Genomic DNA, 21,712 nt, shown 5'->3' on the forward strand with positions numbered 1-21,712 from the left:
GGACAGGCAGCCCTGCTGCCCACCCACACTTGGAGCTGCTTCCCCTGCTTCTCCATGAAATCCAGGAGCTAGTAATCTGCTAGGCATTCTCAAAACCTAAAGGTTATTAAAAGCCATGCTGAACTGGACAACAGGTCAGATGGTAACTGGAGTGAAAAAAACCAGGCACAAATTCCCAGTGTCATGAATCCTCCAGAATTTGTTTGCTGCTGGGACAAAATCCTTTGGAAGAGAAGCACCCCCTGTAAAACTTGATTTTAGAGTGAGCGCTGGCCACAGGGGTCAGTCCATGCTCTGGGCAGTGCAGACCGGGGGGGAGATCCCGGTTGGGATCGCTCTGCTCCAGGGTGGACTGATGGCTCGGCTCCCCCGGAGGGACCCTGGCTGCCAGCGTGGTGTGTCAGGCGGGTGTGCAAAGCCAACGCTTTGGGAGGGTCTGCAGGGCACCCAGGGTGTTGCTGGCCATCGCGACCACCCCACCTGCCCAGGTGGGTGGGCTCGGTGCGTGGCGCCTGGCCGGGCACAGCATGGCTGCATTCTTGTCCACCTGTCTGCAGCCCTCGCCATCTTCCTCCGGCCCCCACCATCTTCCTCCAGCCCCCACCATCTTCCTCCGGCCCCGGCCAGCAAGGAAAGGTGCAAGGACGACGCTCGGCCAAGGCTCTCCCTGGCACTGTGCCTGCCCCTGGCTCTGCGGAGGCAGCCCCTCGTGTCCCTTCCTTCTGGCCCTGCATTTACATTGCTCTTTGCTCCGAAACCTGCTTTGCCGGGTAAGTCATTGCTCCCTGCCAAAACGCAAACGCCCTGCTGAGGGCATTGCTCTGCCCTTGCTCCTGCTCTCAGGCTGTGGCCTTCAGTTCTCGCTTTTGTCCCTGTGGCTGGGAAGTCACGCACTGATGCCGTTAGCCAAAGAAAGTACGATTTTCCCGTCTTTGCCAAAAGGTCATTTGAGCAATGCAAGGGATGCTGAGCAAGTGAGAGAATGAACAAGTTGAATTCAGGCAAGTGTCTGAAGCAAGTAGTGATTGAAGGACAAATCATTGCAGAGAGAAGCAGCTGTTTGGTGAGAACTGTTGTGGGCAGGAATGGAAAAATTTAGCAGATTTCTTTAATTGCCAAACCTAATTCTTAACTCCCCTATGAGCACAACACATACCGAGTGCCCTGGTGATCTGCTAGAAGAGATTTATGTAATGTGCACCTAAACCACAGGTCACGTGGCTGGCTTTCCGGTCTCATACTTTTTGATTGCTCGGAGGGGCGAGTTTGTTTTAGTTTCATCAGCCATGCCGCAGCATTTAGCAATGCCGTTTTAAACGCCCTTCCACCGACATGGCTCTGAGAAGGCTCATTCAGCAGAACCATAACGCCAACTTCGTAGGCTTCGGTGCTGGCCCCACCTGCACTGCCGGCGAGGAGCAGGCTCTGCCGATGGACAGCCGGAGGATCCAGCACTTGGCCAACACGGTGGGGACGCTGCCCCGCGGGCGCAAGCAGGTACGGGATCGCTCCTGTGCTCCGGGAGGCCGACGGCTCCCTCCTGCCCAGAGAGCCGCTTGCTGCCTGCGTTTGCAGGTGCGAGTGGAAATGGCCGGTTCCCCAAGTGAACAAACAGGTTCCCTGCAGAGCCTGATTTTGGGGTAGTAGAAGGATTACCGCCAAGCGCCTTTAGCCTAGCTGGTTTTGGGATTGCAATGAAATCTTTGCAACGCTGGCAGCGTGGGAAGGAGAGAGAGGAGCGAGCAGAGAGGCGTTCTGCCTGCCCGGGCTTGGGTGCATGAAGTGCTTTAGCAGCCGAGATCCTGCCCCGTCTGCTTTTCTTCTCCATTTACAGCAGTGCTGTGAGTCAAAAGAGGCTCTTGCTGCCTGGGTGTTCCTTTAAACTTGCATTTACTTCAGTATAGTGGCCTGGCTGGACTCTTCTTTGTTCTGCAATGCTGACAGAAAGCACCAAGCATGAGTTATTTCCATCCGGATTTTGGAGTATTTTGCGACAGCTGTTGGGGCTGGTTGGGCTGTGTTTCTCATCTGGGCTTTTCCCCCAGAACTGAACAGCACATTTGTGCGCATTTCTGCTGTTTGCAACTGGATTGCCACAAAACTCTCTCTTGCTGTTGCTGTAAATTGCCAGCTGAGCAATTCCAGGTTTGGTCTATTTGGCTAGCATGAAGAAGCTTAAATAGAAAATGTTCAAGACACATTGTAATCTGAAAGTATTATCAGAAAACTGGTGCATAATATCTGCGCACTCCAGGCGTTGCTTTGTTCAGTAGCAGAAATGCGCTTAATCCTTTTCTTTGTACAAGTGTGGGAAGATAAAGGCAAGCCAGAAGCCAGACTAATCTCGGGAACGCTGCTGCTGGGTGGCATCCAGCTCCCGCGGCTGCGACGGAGCAGCCCTTTGTGTGGCAATTGCTGCTGGCACAGGGGAGGCTGATGGCAATGGCTGTGACGCGGCGGTGCCTGTTAAAGGTGAATTACAACACGGGCATCAGGCCTGAGGACCGCTCTGCACAGACCGTACCCCACGCTCGCGTGCTGCAGGGGCCCAGCAGCCCAGGCGTGCGCCTGCCATTAGCTCTTCCACCTGGGGTGTGGTTTATTATTATACGCATTTTATTACCGTGCACGCAGCCTCTCCCTGCTCTCCTTTCCCTCCCCAAGTAAATGCATGTTTATAAAGTAAGGTGTTTCTGTCGGTGTCACGCTGGGGCATCATTTTATATGGCTGAAGCCTGAGATGTTGGGTTACACTGACCAAACTCTACAAACATTTTAGTGATAATGTAATTCCTTATTCGTGGTTCCCTTTTATGGGAAAAATCAATGCTTAACACTGATCCTGCTTTTTCCAGAGAGCTCTTCAGGCACAGGTCTCCCTAGCCTGAAGCAGTGATCTGGGATGCTTGTGGCCATGACCGTGCATGCATCAGCTCGGAGACGCTGAGCAGCCGCCACAAGAAACTGCAGAGATAACTGTCTGCAGTTACCTTAATTTATGTGTGCTTTCTACCTTTTCTGATAGGTGTTAAGTTTATAAATGCCCACAGATTTTTAGGGGAAGGTACAAAAGAAAGGTGCGGTCCTGGCATAAGAGAGACATGATTTGGGCACTGTCTAGATAATAGTTACAGCATTAACAGGAATGACGGCAGTCCCTGGCCTTCAAAATCCTGGAGCTTCACCTGTTTTAGCATTTTGAAGGGTCCCCACTGTTGGAGAGATGCCCCAGTGCTGTGTGCCCGTCTGCCCCTCATCCTTCCACGAGCGCAAGTGCCTGCGCACCCCGAGGACGGCGCAGCCCAGCCGCAGCCCGTGGCATGGGGCTGCCGCACGCTGAGCCGCAGCCCTGCCGCAGCCCTGGCTGGCCCCTCACTGCCCACAGTGCACCACAGTAAAGCAAGCCAATCCACAAAGATGGAATATTCCCTCTCTTCTTTGAAAACACAGGGCTTCCATGTAGGGTCTTTTTTAAATTATGAAAAATAAGCCAAGGTGTGGCCGTTGGAAGGACCAGTGGGAGGTCCATCTCTCACACCCTGTCAGATGCAGGGGTTTTCTTGAGCAGTCGTGCCTCTTGTCTTTCCCATTTCTACTGTCCTCAGAAATTATGCCTCCAGCAGTTTTTGGGAAGAGTTCCCTGCTCTAAGCACTTTTGCCATCAGAAAATTTTCCTTGGGTTTCAACCTGAATTTTTCCACTTGCGCTCATGCTTTTTCACAGCAACTTCTATCACCCTAAATAGCACCTTCCTGCCGCAGGGTCTTCCAACTGGTATTGCTACAGGGGTCTCCCAGCCAACTTGCTTCTGGTTCCAGACCTCTCTCCCCCTCCAAAGTTTCTGAAAGCTAATTGTGAAGATGTCAAATTATCACCCCTGTGCAAAAAAAAAGCCTTGTGTTGCTTCATTTTATATTGGCTGGTGGTAGCTTAGCTCTCAATTTTAACTTATTGCAGGGAAGATTGGATAGCTAGCGGGTAGTCAACTTTTCCTAAACCAGCTGGAACGGGTACTGCATTACTGTCTCCCAGCGAGGATGCCCAGATGTTTTCTGGAGGTGAACAACTGAAACAATATTATGATGTGCTAGGAGTACCCATGGGGTTTTTTTATTTTGGAAATACTCAACTTTATATTTTAAAAGTTTGGAAAAATGAAAGAGCTGACATATGGCCAGTTTTCCAAGCTTTAATTTCCAACATAATAAAAATAAACATGAATTCCTCCAATGACTGCTTTTTGCAAGTTAATGCCATCCTTCACACCAGAATGTGTTGCAGTCGATACTTCATCTTGCAGCAATGCCAGTTAAACATCCTCCATGGGCGTTGATATCAGACCCGGTACTGTGCCAAATTACTCTCTAACTCACTTGGAAAGGAATCGTAGGATGGAGGAAGACTTCTTGGGCAGGAGGGAGCACCTTTTCCAAGCTTTGCAGGGAGCGGTCAGCGCGCCCAGAGGTCGTTGCTGTTGGCTGCTGCCTCTGCCTGTGCCCAGCTGAGCTCGCCGTCAGCGTCTAACAGGTGGCTTTGGTCATGGTGATGAGTTGCATCCTGGACCTAACCGCGTTTCCTCTTTTTCTGAAAGTTTTAGGTTCTCATTTGACTGAGGGAGAGGCTGTGTGGGTGCAAGCTGGTGGTGGGATGCCACCAGCTGTTTTAGTTTTTCTCTAAACTGCTGATTTTAGCCACGTACCTCAAAGAACTGTGAACCTACTGATCTTTTCCACTCCAATTTCTGGTTGCAGCTTGCCTTAACCAGATCCAGCTCCTTGGGTGACTCCTCCAGGCCACAAAGGTATGAAGATACTCTTCTGTAATCACTGTTATTTACTTTTTCTGCATGAAACGTGTGGGAATCTTCCGGTTTAGCAGCCCTAGTGGGATAAGAGTGCAAGGCAGAGAGTGGTACCCAACACTTGGGATGTGCAGGTGAAACCATGACATTTAGTTTGAGCAAGGAAAGAGCAAGCACCACTGCTGCAACGTCTGAAGGAAGGCGTGCTGACACCCTGCTAGCACAGGGAGGGGCGATGACAGGAACACGGTCGTTTTGGTCAGAAATACAGAGTGCATGAAGCGTGGCACCCCGGCATTCATATGGAATTGTGTGTATTCTTCTTGCAGACACCTCATTGCTATATTAAAAGAAGATAAAGAGACATTTGGGTTTGAAATCCAGGTAAGACTTAAATGACAAGTCGATTCATTTAAAAATAAAATATGGTGCAATGTCTTAAGTGTCACAGCCTCAAAATTAAGTCAAGACAGCATAGAGCAGAGAAAGATATCTGTCAGTTCCTCGTGAAATTTGGAGAACTTACAGTAATGATGCAGAAATAGGATGCCTTTCCAAGGATTTTTTCATAGCAAAGGTCACAGATGAGAATTTCTGGCCTTCTCACAAGTCAGAGTGTTGAATGTAGGAGAAATCTCATCCAAATCAGATATGAAGTGATGGCAATACCTTCTTATCTCCATAAGTGAGTATTTTTTGGGAGAATTGTATATGAGAATATTTTCACATAAAAAGAGAGAGATCAAAAAGCTCTCTCTCCAAAAAATACCTTATACTAGAGTTTTACTACCTCCTTTAACATATATAGACATATGTATTTTTGAAACAGATGTACAGTGTTGGTATGTTTTTTTAATAAATAACTGCTAAGCATGACTTTTTGGGGGCTAAATCATATAGGAAGAAATTCTGGTAGATGTAGAAGTCAGTAAATCAACAAATAGGAAAGCCAGAATCTTACCAGGAGTGCTGCCGATGGGAGATATTTGTTCTGTAGATTTTTGTGAGAAAGGTAACTCTTGGATCAGTCGGCCTGCTAAAATCCTGGTTATAAATAAAAAATAATCCCAGCAATAAAGAGATGCCATTTTGGGGGCAGCGGGTTGTGGCAATGCCGCAGAGCTCTGCCTGCTGGTGGGACCTGCAGGCAGGAGCCTGTTTCGTGAGCCAGTGCCCACGGGACCCTCCCACCTCACCTCTCCGTTTCCTTTACTGCGGCAGCCAGGCATCTCCAAAGTGCTTGCCCATAACTCTGCACAAAGGGAAAATAGTATTTTCAGTGAAATTAGTGTATTAGGAAAAGCTTAACTTTTTCAAATTTGGTTCTGTGACTAATGAGCAAGTAAGCATTCAGCTCATGAACAGGGGAAAGCTTTCAGAAGAGAGGATAATTGAGTCAATTATTGGGCTTTTATACAAATTGTCAGGGCAGATTTTCATTATATGTGACATTCTGATTAAAAATAATTGTTCTTGGCACATTTTCTTCCTGAATCTACATTCAGTGTGAGCACTTCACTAGAAAGTCCAGGCTATGGAAAGACAGCATCTCTCTAAGGATAAGCCATTGTTTAGAAGCTGTAATTTCATTACTACAAGTTAAATTTAGGCAAAGCAGAATAAGATGATGTGAAACTCTAGGTCTACCATCTGCAGGGAGCTCATGAGAACTGCAGTGATGGCCAAACGCCAGAGCTTCTCACACGTTACCACTTCTTCTCCTACTTCCCACTCACGGAGCAGAGCCTGGGGGCGAGGTGGACGCTGTGCGGCTCCCAAAGTGCTGAGCGTTTGCAGAACAGATGCTCTGGTAGCACGTCTCTTCCCCTCACTGCAGCCACCTAAAAGTTAGGTGTCCCCTCCAAGACCATGGCCCAGCGGTCTTCTGCGGTCTGTGAGGAGAAGAAAGTACAAGAGAGGGAAGTCCACCCTCCTGGTTGGACTGCTTCTCTTGGGGCCATCAGTCACACCCTTGAGATGTCTGCCTATCCCGGTGGCTCTGGTGGGGACGCTGAGACATCCGTCCAGATGGCTCCAGCTAGGTGTGACGAATCCCATCCTGCTTGTCCAGCTCGTATGGCTCAAGCTGGCCCAATCTTTCAGGTTGGTAGGTGATACCTACCACTCTGAAATAGGTCAAAAAAAAAAAAAAAAAAGCAAGTGTGACCTGCGGTGGCATGTCCTCCAAGACCCTCATGTTCCACTTGGCACCCTTAGTTTAGCCAGAAGTTTTACTGTTGGTCTAAGGGCTGAAATCACTGCATTGGTGTGATTTGGGCTAGATAAGCTCTGAACTCACCCAGTCTTCATCCCTATCTGTTCCACGCTGACTATTTGGGAATCTAACATGACTTCTTATATCTGGGTTAGATGTGGCTGTCATAGGTTTTCAGGAAATTCAGCTTCAGTCTTAAATTTTGGTAGGAAGATGTGGCTAAATACTGGCATTTGCAAGTAACTAAGAAGACATTTCCTGTCATTGCAAGATCTGATCAGGTTGCATCGCCTACGTTTGCATTTTTCTAAATACATGTCAGCACTGATAATCACATGATGGATTTATACTTAGAAATACTTAATGTATATTTAAATGTATAAGTCAAGAATAAGAAACACTTTTGAGAGGGTGTGGGGACATGTGTGGATAATGAGTTTAAGAGGCCAAAAGAGCAAAAGTAGGCTCAACTCTTCTTGCTTTTCAGTTCTCATTGCGAACTGATCTATCTGGCAGCACCAGCTGACTTCATGCAGCATTCACAATGAGTAGGAGACGATCACTTGAAAAGCCCGAGTCACACCCTGCCATGCTGTGGCTGGGAACGTTGAATATCCTTCCAGAAAGCAATCCGCATCCATGCGGATATTCTTGACTGGAATTACTGAGTTTTTGATAACGAATGACCTACTTGCTTTAAAACTAGTCTTTTGCAAAACCAGTGTACACACATCTGTCAGGTGTCTGCTGTTATCATCACAGAATGCAATTTCTAATTGTTAGGGTACAACATTTTGGTGTTCTCACTTGCATGATAATATACCCTGCTCATCACAGCCTTCTCATTTAAAAAAATGTGTAAGTCTATTAATATTTAAATTGTTTCATGGCTTTAATACTGGTATCATTGTCACTTTGGTATTAACAGACTTTCAGATTTCCGCACCAAAATGATTATTCCCAGGAGGTATGCACTTGCATCTGCAAAATTGAGGAAGAAAGTCCTGCCCATCTTTCTGGCCTTCAAGCTGGTAACTGTTCATGTTTTTTTCCTGCTGTGGGTGGTCTTATCTTGCTTTTCTCCTGATTACTTTTATTGTAGAGCATGTGGAAGGCATGTGTGTGCTGCAGATGCTCATTTTCACCTCTGTATATCTCTAACAGGCGATATCCTGGCCAGTATCAATGGCATGAACACTGATGGCTATAGTCACAAGCAAATAGTAGACTTGATAAAGTCTTCAGGGAACTATTTAAGGTAGGCATCTCTCCTTCAAATGGTTTTTAGCTTAATAGTCTCTCCCACTGGAAGTCTTGCACCAGTGCTGCTGCTGCTGAAGAGAGCCGCGTCTGAGAGGGTTTGGTGCTCCCCGTCCCCGCGTGCGGCCGGTCCCCAAGGATCCCGCGGCACCTCACGCTGCTGTGCGGTGCGGTGCGGTGCGGGCTCCGGCAGCCCTGGCAGCGCTCGGTGCTCGTCTCCGTTTCCGTGCCAACATCACCTGTTCTTCACAGGTTAGAGACTGTCAACGGGGCCATGTTTCTGCGGAAAATGGAGCTCGAGACCAAGCTGCAGTTGCTGAAGGTAACTTAATGAATTAGTTAATCTGCTGGCCAACACAGAGGGCTGTTGTGGATTCGTTGCTAATGGGGGTAGGTGGGTGTCCGTGGGGCCAGGTGTCCTGGCAGGGGGCTGACACCCGCGTGTCCCCTGCCGCCAGCACCCCCAGCTGCGGTCCCTGTAATATTTTCTGTGTATTTTTTTGTAATATTTTCCCCCACAATAATTTCTGTAACTCTCTAAATATTTCCATTTCTGTCTGCGCCTCAGCTGCGCCCAGCTGGTAGGCAATCCTCCCCTGTAAGAACAGAACAGCGTATTTTAACCTACGCTGTATTTAGCAAAAAGGGAAGGCAGGCTTTCACAAGCAGAGCTCAGGCTCATTAGGGACGGCACCTCTGACTTGTAGAACTTCTGTTCCCCCAGCCGAGTGCGAGGCAGCCGGGCTGGCAGCAGGTTTTCGGGTGCCGGCGCCCCGGCGTGCCTCTCCGCTCACCCCGCTGCAGCCGCAGTGCTGCAGGCACCGCAAGGGCCAGGGCTTTCCAAAACCGGGACTCGGTCAACCCAAGTGAGGGGTTTTTCCTTATGGCAGCTCCATGCCAGAACCCTCCACACAGGAGTATGGTACTTTAAAAAGTGCATTAAAAATTAATCTGGCGAGAACAAACCTCATGCCAAATGGGCTAGGCTTGCCAGAGCTGAGCAGCAGGGACAGGGTTTGCCATATGTGCCATTGCCTATAAAACATAAGTCCTGCCACGGGGGTGATTTCAAGTTTAGTATTTAGCATGTTTAAAACAATGTTTATTTAATTTGGTTTGCGCTGCATTTATGAGAGTACAGCACAGGGCGCTGTAATTTGCTGCATGGCCCTGATGCTGTAGATGATGGAAACGGTAGCTCTGGGGGCTGGAGGGTGAGGAAAGGAGGGGTCCCTCCCAACCTCTGCTGGCCTGTGGCTTTGGGTGCCGAGGGCAGTGCCTGCCTGTACAGGCCATATCTTGGTCACCGTCACTCCGTCCTAGAAGATGGGCAGGGGTAAGGAGAGCAGGGTGAGACCTCCACGAGCTCGGTTTCCCCTCCAAGGCTCGTTAAACTGACGGGGGGCTATGGAGGATGCTCTTGGAAATAGCCGGCACAGGGGTTGGGGAAGCTGAGATTGCCCGGCTGGATGGCTAGTCCAGACGCGGCGAGAAACGAGCCAGACCCCAGAGCCAGAGAGTTCACCACTCTGTTAATGAGAACACAGCAGCAGGATGCTTCCATCCCGGCCACGGTCAGTGCTCCGCGGCAAGGCATTCAGTCTGGTCCCTTAGAAATCTGGATGAAATAACTGGTAAAGTCACCAGAAATGGGTCACCCCCCACCCCACCCCTTTTCAGGGAAATTATAAAGCCAGAATCTCAAAATCTGCTGTGAAATGTTCTAAGAGGGGAGTTTTTAGATAACAGCTGTTTCTCAGAAGTGCTAAACCCCTGTGACAAGCGTCGTTACAGAGTAAAATATGGGTGTGAGCCTGGCCCTGCACTCTCACACTAGTGTGGCTGCAGTGGAAAGAACGAAATTCTGTTTATAACTGCCTCTGATGCCTTACTGAAGGGTGTGCTTGGTCGCTGCAAACCCTGTAACCGCAGCGAGATGATGCCATGTGAGTGCTGAGCATCGCAGGTTTGGGTGTGCAGTTGCACAAGCGCGTCCTGCCCTCGGGACGCAGCAGCCAGCCCGTGCAAGGGGCTGCAGCTGGGACACGTGCCCCTCTGCGCCCACCGCCGCCGTGCCGGTGGAGCGGGCGTCCTGGCAGCCGTGAGCGGACACGCGCTCCGTGCATCAGCTATCCTGACAGCCCTGCTGCTGTTACGGTTTAATTAGATGGGAGAAAGCAGGACTAGGAGGTGGTTGATCTTTTGGTTGGGTCCGGATGGGGATAAAGAAAATCTTTGGGCAACTCCCCAGCATCTCTTGCGTACAATTTCCTAGGTTTAGCTGCATTACAAACTTCCAAAAATCACTTTATTCAACACTGTGAGACTGTAAGAGCAAACTTCTCCAGACTAATTCTCCTTAAAAGCGGTTGGTGCTCCCATTTTACTATCCCGCTTTAGTGTTGTAGGAATGCGCTTGTGGGAAAGCTGAGGCCAGCCCGTGTCTCTGATTTGGCGGAGGCTGACCTGCGCACCTCAGCCCCCATGCACAGCTATCTGCCAGGTCATGTCCAAATCCGCTAGGAAGTGATTCCGTGAGAAGAGCAGCTGGGAAAAGGCTTGTTCCCCGGTGCCCTTGTGAATCGCTCTTGTTCAGTGCAATGAGGGAGCTCCAGAAGAGCCTCCGTGCCGCCCCCTCCTCCTGATGCTGGGGGGCTGCCTGGCCTCTGCGGGGTGCTGGGGGCTTGTGTGCGGGTGCTGCACCCAGGGTGTCCCCCTGCCTCACCACCCTGCAGCCGGGCCGTGGGTTTCATTTTGTGATTGATTTTTCCGAAATGTGGAAAAGAGAAAAAAAGAAAATGTGAATGCAACAACAGGATTGCCCATGCAAGCTCAGCGTGGTCAGTTCGGCTGTATCACGCGCGATTTCCCAGCCTGTCCGGCTGCCTGTCTGAGGTGCACCAGGTTCATGCAGATTACTGGGGAAGTGCCTATTGCGACTGTCTCCAGGCAGAGGTTCGTCTGTTGGGTGTTGGGTATTTTTTTTTGAATCAACTATGCAATAGTTTATTTTCACACCAAAAGCTGACCTGCAACAGAGGGGAAGAAAAATGTTGCTTGCTGTTGGCCGGCACATAGTACTTGGAGGTTGTAAGGCTCTTTACTAGGGGGTCAGGGATGGTTGGCTGTGCCATGCCCGCGCTGCCAGAGCCAGGAACAAGGAGGGGGTGCCCGTCCCCGGGCGGTGGGCTCTGGAGCTGCCGAGGGCTGGAAGAGGGCAGCCTGCGGGCTGCTGAGGAGAGCTGGCGTCTCCCTCCATAGCTAAAGGCAAGCAGCACGCTCTCCAGATTTCAGCAGACGTGTACAGTACGTCAGCCAAAGCACCCAGGACATGAGCAGGATTGTGCTTTCTGGAAGAGCTTTGCTGAATGCCGGGAGAATTATCTCAGTAAAAAGAGGGACATAGAAGTTCTCCTTGCAGGTGACCCGTACTTTCTGAATACACTGTTTTCTTTACAAGTGTTTGATGCTTCTGCAAAAGTGTGTGAATGACAGAGCCCTCTTTCTCCTCCTCAGCAAACTCTGCAGCAGAAATGGGTGGAGTTGCGCTCTCTGCTCTTACAGGAACAGCGCTTGCTGCACGGTACGTCCTCGTTTCCGGGTAGGAAACCACAGCGTTGCTGAGTCCTTCTGCAGAAACGCTGTCTGATCAGTAAAAAGCAATTCTTTAATCTGATTTTCGTTTGCTTTCTTTTTCCGCTCTTAATGAGGACATGGGGCTGGCCCCGGGAAAGCTTTTTTTCCCCGGGACTAACGAATTTGGATGCTGCTTGACTAATGCAGACCAAAGGCTCTTTTGCATGAGCTCTAGGAAAGGAGTTGATGTGGGTTGAAAACATTTTTTCCATTCTTATTTTGGACTTACCAGGGGAGAGTTTTGTTAGTTTGGTTTTTTTATGGGTTGCCCAGGGAGCAGCTTTGATTCTCTATGTGGGGGAGGCAGGGGCAGAGAGCACCCCACAGCCGGGAAACAGAGGGAAGGGGCTGCTCGCTGCGCTGAGACGCTGGGCATGATGTTTCCCTGTGCCACCGTGGCACAGGCGTCCTGCTTCCCGGCCTTGAGCAGGTGTCGGTAAATGACTCTCCTCTTCGGCTTCTGCTTCCAGGGGAGGTGAACGACAACGCACTGCTGGGCATGCTGGAGCTGGAAGAGTCCAGCTTGCTCAGTGGCTGCAGCATGCCGGGACCCCTCCTTCCGATGAAGCCTCGCTTCTCCAGCGAGAGCAGCTCCCGCAGCCGGCTGAGCTCGATGACCTTGGACAGCGAGGACAGCTTCTACCAGATTGGCGCCTTCGAGGATTCAGCTGCAGAGAGCCTGAGCCGCCAGTCGAGCATAGATGATGACTGCTTCTTCCCCAGGGATGGGGATGGTGCTGCTGGGAGGTCTTCCCTGCGGAGGAACCGCAGCATCAGCCTGGCCAGCAGCGGGTCCATGTCCCCGCTCTGGGAGGGGAGCAGCTGCAGCAGTAGTTTTGGGACCCTCCCACGGAAAAGCAGGAGATCCAGTGTCCGAAGGCATCTTTTGAAATTCATTCCAGGCCTTCACCGGGCAGTGGAAGAGGAAGAAAGTCGGGTGTGACATCGCACGTGTCATCCTTGATGTCTGGGGCTCTGCACGTGGGACTGCTGCGTGGCCTGGGACCGAGGGCAGCAGCTCACCCCGAAGGCACGCAGTGGGTGAAGCACGGTGGCACTGCACGGCAGTCCTCCAGGCAACAGTATGGATGATATTTGAAAAGTTCTGGGGTTTTTAATTATTTTAATTTTTAATCGGAACACACTGTAGGCCTCTTCATTAACGTGAAAAATGACTTTGACATGTGAAGAACCTTTGCAGAAGTTCCTCGGCATGCTTTAGTGTTAATAACAGTTCTTAATTGAATGCAAAATTGATAGCTATTTATTTCCTGTTACCGAAGTTATAGACTTCCAAAGGTCTTTAATAAGGCAAGTGCTTCTACTAAAACCAGTAAGAGAGTCCCGTTAGAAAGAGGATGGAGCCCAGAGGGTGCAACAGTGAGAGACCCTGGGCAGTGACGCTTTGAAGCAAAGGGCAGAGATTTACCCGTGGTTTGCGGTGGGTGATACACGTGGGTGTGCTGGAGCGGGCCAGAAGCACGCCTGCCGACTCCCCTGGCACGCGTGTGGCTGTCAAGACCTGCGCCAGCCATTTCGCTGCGGGGCTGCCCACGCCGGCTCCCGCTGCCTGTGCGAGGCCATTGCCCTGAGACACTGCTGCTGCTCCAGGATGCGCACGCTCGATGTGTGCGTCAGAAAAAGAAAGGGTGAACTCCACAACCTGCTTCCCAGCCTCCAAAGCAGGGATCAGTTCCCCTGGTCAGCTGTGCTGACGGCGTTGATAGATTTACGAAGTTAACGCCAGCTGCCATCGCTTTTGCATCTCTTTGCAGCTGTTACATAAACTCCGCAATAACCTGGCTTATCAGCTGCGATCTGACCAGCTGCAATCTCTGCCAGTAGCCGATATCCCATGTCCTGCCAAACCTGCCTTATTCCAGGGGATTTGGAGTAGAAAGGACCCTCCTGAGCACACACGCAGCCCCGGGCTCATCTGCTGTGCCAGTGCACGGGAAGCCGGCGGTGCCATGTGCTCGCTGCCCTGAGCAGCGTGCGCTGGTCACCATGCACCCGTGTGAGCTCCTGCGTCACACGCAGGAGGAGCGGGGTGGACAGCACCAGCAGCGTTGGGCAGAGGTGCAAGCAGGCTGGTGGCCCCTGCCGAGAGAGCACTTCCCAGGGAAAAGGGGTGAGGGGCGTAGGCGTGAGGGGCGTAGGGCTGCGTGGTTTGGGAGGGAGGCAAGGGGCCGGTGGCAGTGGCTGCCATGGGTTGGGTGCAGGCGGTGGGCAGCGGGGAGCCGGCAAAGGGCGTCGGGTCCTCGTGCATCTCCTGCTTCCCAGCGCGGCTCTGCGGTGCCCTGCCGGAGTTGCGATGCTCCTCTCTTGCAGTGCCTGCCAGCCTTGCTAGAAACAGCGTTTTCTGCACGGTGTCAGCTCGGCAAGAGTCCCCGGAGTGCCGGGGTCTCCCCGCACCCCCGGAGGGCACAGCGCTCAAGTCCCCTGGCCAGAACTTCACCAGATTTGAGAAAATGCTCATCCGCTTACAATGATGCAACTGCATAGCTTGGATTGATTTGACCTCTTTAAGGTGAGAGAAGTAAAGGCAGAGGATTGTCCTGTGGGGACGAGCGGGATTGTTCTGTGCCCGGACGCGGTGGCAGGTCGCAGGTCGCACCCTGGCACCTCCTCAGAGGGCTGTGCCTGGGACCCGCTGCCTCCACGGTCCCGGGGGCTGCAGGAGGTGCCCCTGGGGCTGGTGGTCCCACTGCTCGTTGGCAGGAAGATTGTTAGCTGTTCACATTTCTTCAGGAGCAGAGACTTCAGGCAGGAAGATTAACTTGGTAGTTTATATGAAGTGATTTAATAAATATGGGCAAAGATGTGAAGAAAAAGAGAAATTTTATTTCCCTCACAGGCAACACAGAAATAGGCTGTTTGTTCAGCCCACGCAACCTAATTATGGTTTTGAAATACAATTGGAAGAATTTTAAGTATAGTTTAAATACCTTGTGTGACTCATTTGTCTCTTGACTGAGCAGACCATGCGGTTGTTTACTGTTCAGGTAGTGCTGTGGCAGGATTTCCTGGTCTTTTCAGAAACCTCAGGCTAAACCCAATAGCTTCCCCCTGAGATGAACCCCAAATAAAAACAACCTGTTCCAAATACTTCCCTAATTAATGAACGTTTCTAAGCCAGCAGAATCTGTACTGGTGTCTGTAATTTCTCTTAAAAGGATTAAGTAGATGGTAGTATGGCAAGTCTCCAGGAGAGCTGGAGGTCAACCAGAAGAGCAGCTCACGAGGTGCTTACGTGTGGGAATGATGTTCTGTCTGCGCTGCTGAGCCGAACGCCTGCAGCCCAGCCCGTGAGCCCCTCTGCCGTCAGCTCATTCCCCAGCCCCTGGGTCCGGAGGTGGGCTTTGGTCTGACACCCGCACGGAGCCAAAGCCAATCCGTCAGCCCAGGCTGGGGCATTTCAGGTGATGGGCTGGGCTCTGAAGCTCATTGCTAGACATAGAATCATAGAATCATAGAATCGTTCAGGTTGGAAAAGACCTTTAAGATCATCCAGTCCAACCATTAACCTACACTGCCAAGTCCACACTAAACCAGTCAAGGGTAGACCAGACTGAACCATGTCCCCAAGTGCCACCTCTGCCCGTTTTTTGAACACTTCCAGGGATGGGGACTCCCCCACCTCTCTGGGCAGCCTGTTCCAATGCTTGACCACCCTTTCCATGAAGAAATTTTTCCTAATTTCCAACCTAAACCTCCCCTGGTGTCCTTCAAGAACATGGAGAAAAGGCAGATTTTCTCCCAGTGACACTGTTTCTGTGGCTTGGCATCAGGGTTTTTTTTTTTTGCCTGTGATTTGCTGTCTCAAGATAGAGTTTTACTTTTCTTTGCCAATAACACCAGCTGAAAGGAGAAAAAAAGAAGTAGAGATTATTTCTATTTGGCCAAACTGTGGAGTTAAAGGCAAATACATAGATCTCCGAAAGCAGCCGTGGGCACAATAACCAGAAAGTATGGTGAAGGTTGTCATAGTGCCCCAAAGAGAACAAACAGCTCCAGCACTTGGAAAGGGACCTTGAACTCAGTCACGTGTTGCCGTCAGGACGCTTGGCTCCAGGTGCCAGGCTGGCTGCCCAGGGAAGCGCGGTGTCCATCACCTGCTCACGTGCAGGAACACGTGGAGGCTTCCAGGCAGTCTCAGTCCGGCGTGCTGGTGCACGTGGCTGCAGGTGGCCGGCAGCGCCTTGCTCCTCCGGAGCGGGAGCACTCCTCTCTCTACCTGGCCAAGGAATATTTGGACCCACAACTGTTGTATGCATTTGTGTCAGAAGACCAAATATTCCTAGCCCGATGTGTCTGACTGGAGGGTTGAAGCTTTGCCCAACAGTGCTACTGACTCTTTCACTGGGGTGAAAATCAGTGCGCACCCAAAACCAGGCCAGAGCGCTCTGCCTTGGAGAGTGTGGGCTGGCTGATCTGCAGAGACTGATAAAAATGTGTCAGCCTGACCAGGGCCTGCTTCACTTTTCCCCCTACAGCTCCTGATGTAAAGTCTCCTTTTGCCTTTGTTGCAGCTGGTTTATGGAGACCCAGTGGCAGAGGTGTGGCTGGACAGGGTGCCTTGGTCACAGCCTACATCCTCCTCCTTGCTGTACAGAGGGGCAAAGAAAGGTATTTGAAACACTGTATGAATTCTGCTCCCTAAGGCTGTGTCTCTGGCGGGAATTAGTGCAGCTTTCTAGTCCAAAGCAGTGATTTCTTTTGGTATGGAAAGTTAATTTGACGTAGCTTGGGAGATATGTGCTTGCTTTTGGTGTGGAAAGGCTGAATGAGCCTGGACACCTGACGAGCTTAAGAAGGGCCTTAAGAAAGACCAAATAAATGATGCTCTTCCAGCGGCGGCAAGAGCACGCTTTGGTTGCTACAAGACAACAATGTGACACGTTCAGGGCCACGATCAAAAACAGGATGTGGGTGACAGGTGGGCTCCGCGGGACTGCTGCAGTGGGCGTTGAGAGCAACGGTGCCCCAGCCCTCTGAGGGGAGGGAGGAGCTCACAGGCAAGCCAAATACCTCCGAGGGCAAAACGGACGAGAAAGCTCTTTTAAAATGACATTTCTCCTTGCAGAGAGCAATCTGGAAGGATCCCTGCTCTGCCTCCCGGGAGTTGGGGCAGGAGGAGGGTGGGCGTTCGGGCAACGCTGCGTGGTGACGCCGGGGTTCAGGGGGTTGGGGTCCGGGCGATGTGTGCGGTCGGTGCTCTGGCCCTTCCGCAGAGGAGGTGTTCTCACTGACCATGGGGCCGTTGGAGGGTTTGCTTGGTTTTTCTCTTTTCTCTTCTCATCCCCCATGGATAAAGGGGACAGTGCGAGTTTACTGCAGAAAGAAGTGTGGCTGCTCTGAAGAATGCAATTCCTTTTTAAACGTAAAACTTTAATTTGCTACTGACCCTGACCTTGTAAGGGTTCTTAACCACTTAACGGGGTCTTGCCCGGTGCCCAGATCTAGGCAACCCCTCCCTGAACTCCAGACCCTGCATCAAATACGGGCAAGACACAGTCGTGGCACTCAGCCCCTGGGTCAGCAGTAAACGGGCAGAAAACCCACTGGAGGTGAGGGGAACATTTGGGTGCTAAATCTTTTGCCTCGATGTAGCTCAGCACAGAGTGAGCTGAGGCATCTCCGGCGCAAGAGCTGGCACAACCTCTCTGCTTTAGCGGCGCAGGCGCACGGCGCTGGCTTTGCACCGGCGAAGGGGCAGGAGCGGCGCTGGGGGACGCGCGGCTGCTCCTGGGGCGCAGGCATGGCCCCTCTGCTACACGCGCTGACCACGGGGCATCGCAGCGATGCTTTCCAAGGGCCTAGAAGTGCCTCTTCTGCTGCCCCGAGACCTGTTCACCTCGTTCATACCAGCTTGCACCTCTCTAGCCAGCTTTGCCCTTTTTTATGACCTTTGCAATATCTCGGGGGTTGTTTTGCTGGGCTCTCTTGGCCTGTAATTTCTGCTGCGGAAGGTTTTTTTCCACAAAACCATGAGACAGGTTGTGGCTTCTGCTGGGAACATTTCAAATCCAGTGGAAAATCATTCTGGCTTCAAGGCTGTACTATCCTGCAAAAACTCTCCCCTCGCAGATTAAAGGTCCATCCCTGGAAGCTGCTGAAATCTGAGAGGAGTTCCTGCGTTTCCCTGCCTGACCCATGTTTCTGCACGTCCCGGTCTTTGCTGTGTTTCATTTGTGCTCGGAGCAGGAGCAGGTCCCTTCAGCGACCACTTTTCTGCACGCTTTTCAGGGATGGCTGTGTTTCTGCCTTCCTGCGTGCAGTTCTGCTCTGCTGATTTCTACTTTTGTACCCGACATTTCCTTTCTCATGCAGCTGGTTTAGAAGTGTTTCACGTGTAGCAGCTGGTTGCACCCAGCTTTCGTAGCATTGAAAAGAAGATCATGAAACACAGTTATCACGGGTGACTGAGTTTGTCCTGCCTGCCACTGCAAGGCAAAATGGAAGCGTGCCTTATACGTATATAAAGCCAAGAATTTATCACTGTGCTCCCAGCACGGACCAGCTGCTTGTTACTGCTGTCTGCACAAAACTGTGGTTGTGCCACACACCGATAAGCAAAAATAAAGCCAACTCACCATAGGCCAGTCACAGAAATCACCGTCGCAGCGAGACCAAGCCAGCAAAGCCCAGACAGAGCCCGTCTGACCGGCCCCAGCGCTGAGGCCTTGCAGACTTGGTGCAAAGCTGATGGCCTGTGACAGAGGACGGCAATGCCACGTTGCTGCCATTGGCGATGCCGGATGCACCGAGAAATGCCCCGGTGGCACCTGTGGGCGGCAGGGACAGGAGCTTCTCCACCGCAGATGGAAGTGTCCGGGAGAGCCAGGCTATTCTGGTGATGCTCTGCTCAGGAAAAGAGCCGCAACCTGAATTGCTTCTGCAAAGTTTGGCTCTTTTGGTGCAGGCTTTTTCTTTTTTTAAGAGCTTGAAGAGGCAGAAATCACACCACCTCAGGTTTGTGCAAATGAAGTGTTTTTCCTAGCCTTGAGAGGTGGTTTTGCCCAGCCCTGTCTATAAATAGCTGCCTGCGGTGGGAGGAACCCGCAGCTACTTTTTCCTTTTTCCAAGTCCAGCTATGAACTCTGCCTGCTTAAAAATACCACTGGGAATGCTGCAGCATCCCAGCAGCTTCCAGGCTCTCAGCCACCACGATGACCCAGGGGTGACGGTCGGCCCCTCAGCTCCTGGGGACGGTCTGGGGAGAACAACCTGTGCGGGCAAATGCCTTCAAACAGGCAGGAGCTGCCCTCCCCTCATCAGCGATCCCTGCGAGCTCCTCGCACAGTGTTTGCCAGGAAGAAAGCAGCAGCTGCCTATTTTTAACACTGTCAAAACTTGAATTACGCTGCACGTGCCCATGGTTTGTAACTAGCATGCCCTTGCTGCATCACTCGGGCATGCATGCCTGTTTTTCAGAGGAAACACGCTGCTCCTCCTGCAGCTCCCCGCCGAAGCCAAGCATGGCCAGTGTGAGCATCGGGGCAGCAGGAGCAGCAGCACCCCGGCCCTGAGGACGTGCGAGGGCTGGTTGGTACCTGACATACCTCTGCCAGGGGGGACGCCCGTGTTTCCACCTTTCCTTTCATTCTTCTGCTGGGTGAAAAGTTAAAATTCTGAAATTTTCTATAGAAGAGGAATCCCAAGGTACGTTTTTTCATAAACATAAGGTATTTATCTTGCTGGCAAAATGGAAATGCTCGATCGCAGTTTGTTGACACAATCCACAGGAGTTTTTCTCTGCGTGTTCAAGCGAAGTGTAAACCCTCCTGGCTGTGCGCAGCGGTGGGAACATTTGTCTCCAGTGCCACCGTGCCTGTCATCCTGCCCTGGATTTTGGATGGCATTGCAGCTCCCGTGGTGACCCCAGGTTACGTGGCTTCTGCTTTAGAGCTGCTCTGGTGACCGTGCATGGTGCACGTGCTGTGCTGGGCAGCCAGGTGCCTGCATGAGTGGCTCCTGGGAACCTGTGACTGGAGCAAAAATTGGGGAGCAGAGAGTTAACAGCAGAGGAGCCTACAGAGCTCTGCAAACACCCTGCAAATGCCCTGCCATGGCAGCCTCTTCCTATTTCTGGAATGAATTGGAATTACTGTAGCTCTAATGATCTACCTCAGCAACTTTCAAATCCCCGTTGTGCCCCAGCGCCTCTGAAATCCCAGCTGCTATTTCTGAAATTTTAGCAAAGGATAGCTCAAACAGAAGCTTCCTGCATTAAAGGTCACACGGAAAATGATTTATAATGGGTTCATGCAAATCATGCTTTGACCACAAGGTGCTCATGTGAATTGTCAAGAATTGGTTGTGTAACCAATAGATGGCACCAGGAAATACCTAAAATTATTTCAATATATTTTTGCAATTAAGAAGTCAGGCAGGCAGGTTCCTGGGGAACAGGACCTATCCCCACGGGAGCTGATGTGGCTCCCGGGTCAGCAGGGCTCCCCGCTTGTCAAGCCTGGTGCCATGATTCCAGCTTTGGGTTATTTCAGCTGTGAAGCCTGGACGGGCGTTTGCCCCATACTCAAGCCCCAGTGCAGGATTTGCGCTGGCTGCGTGACGGCCGCATCCCCGCTCTGCCCTCGTAAGTAAGTCCCAGCTGTGAAACCTTTTTCAGTGGTGTTTCCACACCGAGGGAAGCGCTGGGGACAGGACCTGTTAAACAAGAAATCACCTGCAGGGCCCTCTGGATGATCTCAGGGATATGGAAATAGTTTGGTAAGAATAGAAAGTAACCTCCTCCTCTCCAGCCACCAGCCCGTGCTGGGTGCCCAGCCTCTCCTGAGGGCACCGCTGCGTGTTGTCAACTCACTTTCAAACCTCATCATCCACTTTTTTTGGACAAATTTTGCCAGCATAGGATTGGTTTTATAAATCAATTACACCAAACTCATTTTCATAACAATGATGAAAAGTTGCTGATTTAAAGCTGCAAACTCACAGATGAACAAAACTAGTGGAAAGGCTTTGGGTCCATTTCTTACCAAGGTCTGAACTCAACAAGAGGATTTCCAAATCCTAAAGCCCAAGGATGTCAAAAATGTTGTATTGTACCAACACAAGAAGTCATTTACAGCAGGAGATTACACTCTTATATAAACCTAGCTTTGGGCACCAGGGTTGAGACGAGTTCAGCTGTGGTCAGAAAATGCCCCGGTGTTGCTCGGGCAATCCTGCTGCTTCCCTCTGTAAAACATTCCCCTCTTGCTCCTGCTAGCTTTAGGTGCGACTGATAATTACTGATGTAGGCGCTAATCTCATCCCTCGCCCCTTCATATTCCTTTAAAGAGAGTTTCCACTGCTGTGGACAGCAGCTCCTTCTGCAAAGGGGGGCAGCGCCATGCTGACCTGCCCCGGCATTTGGGGGGCTCCCGCCGGGGGGTCAGCAGGCAGCAAGCATCCCGTCGCCTGGCTGGCTCGGCCTCGGGGACCTGCCACCTGGGTTCACATCTCGTCACAAAGCGTCGTTTTGGCTTGTGCTTTTGTTTCTCATCTTCTGGTTCCGTTCCTGAGGGCCGAGCCCTCAGGTGCATTCCACTTAGCTGGTAATTGCAGATGCTCCGCACCCGGCGGGACGTGGCCCTGCCTGCAAAACACGCGTGGCCGGGCTCAGGCTGCGCAGCAGAGGAGCGTGGCGTCACGCCGTGTGCGGGGCATGTGCCCTTCTGAGCAGCCAGTTTGTTCCCTGACAAGTACAAAATGCGTCCATTGTCCGGCCGGCGACACGGCGAGGTTTATCGGCACACAAACCCGATGGGGAATGTTAAGCGGGTTAGGTGGCA

The 21,712-nt window shown here is 51.4% G+C and overlaps 1 protein-coding gene across 1 annotated transcript; it reads left to right on the forward strand.

Annotated features, from left to right (window-relative positions):
- Positions 1-1,296: 1,296 nt before the first annotated feature.
- On the forward strand, positions 1,297-12,884 carry CYTIP (cytohesin 1 interacting protein). Its single transcript, XM_075711168.1, has 8 exons — positions 1,297-1,497; positions 4,752-4,801; positions 5,131-5,185; positions 7,945-8,047; positions 8,181-8,274; positions 8,529-8,598; positions 11,793-11,859; positions 12,383-12,884. The coding sequence occupies exons 1-8, from the start codon at positions 1,333-1,335 to the stop codon at positions 12,853-12,855; spliced, it is 1,077 nt and encodes a 358-aa protein (XP_075567283.1). The 5' UTR covers positions 1,297-1,332; the 3' UTR covers positions 12,856-12,884.
- The last annotated feature ends 8,828 nt before the right edge of the window (positions 12,885-21,712 follow it).

This window comes from Pelecanus crispus, chromosome 5, assembly GCF_030463565.1.
Source record: "Pelecanus crispus isolate bPelCri1 chromosome 5, bPelCri1.pri, whole genome shotgun sequence".
Lineage (NCBI taxonomy): Eukaryota > Metazoa > Chordata > Aves > Pelecaniformes > Pelecanidae > Pelecanus > Pelecanus crispus.

Bases quoted from the DNA above. Each gene is read 5' to 3' on its own strand.
- CYTIP (XM_075711168.1), top strand. From the start codon at position 1,333: ATGGCTCTGAGAAGGCTCATTCAGCAGAACCATAACGCCAACTTCGTA. The intron at 8,599-11,792 runs GTAACTTAATGA...TCTCCTCCTCAG, and splicing joins CCAAGCTGCAGTTGCTGAAG to CAAACTCTGCAGCAGAAATG. The intron at 11,860-12,382 runs GTACGTCCTCGT...TTCTGCTTCCAG, and splicing joins GGAACAGCGCTTGCTGCACG to GGGAGGTGAACGACAACGCA.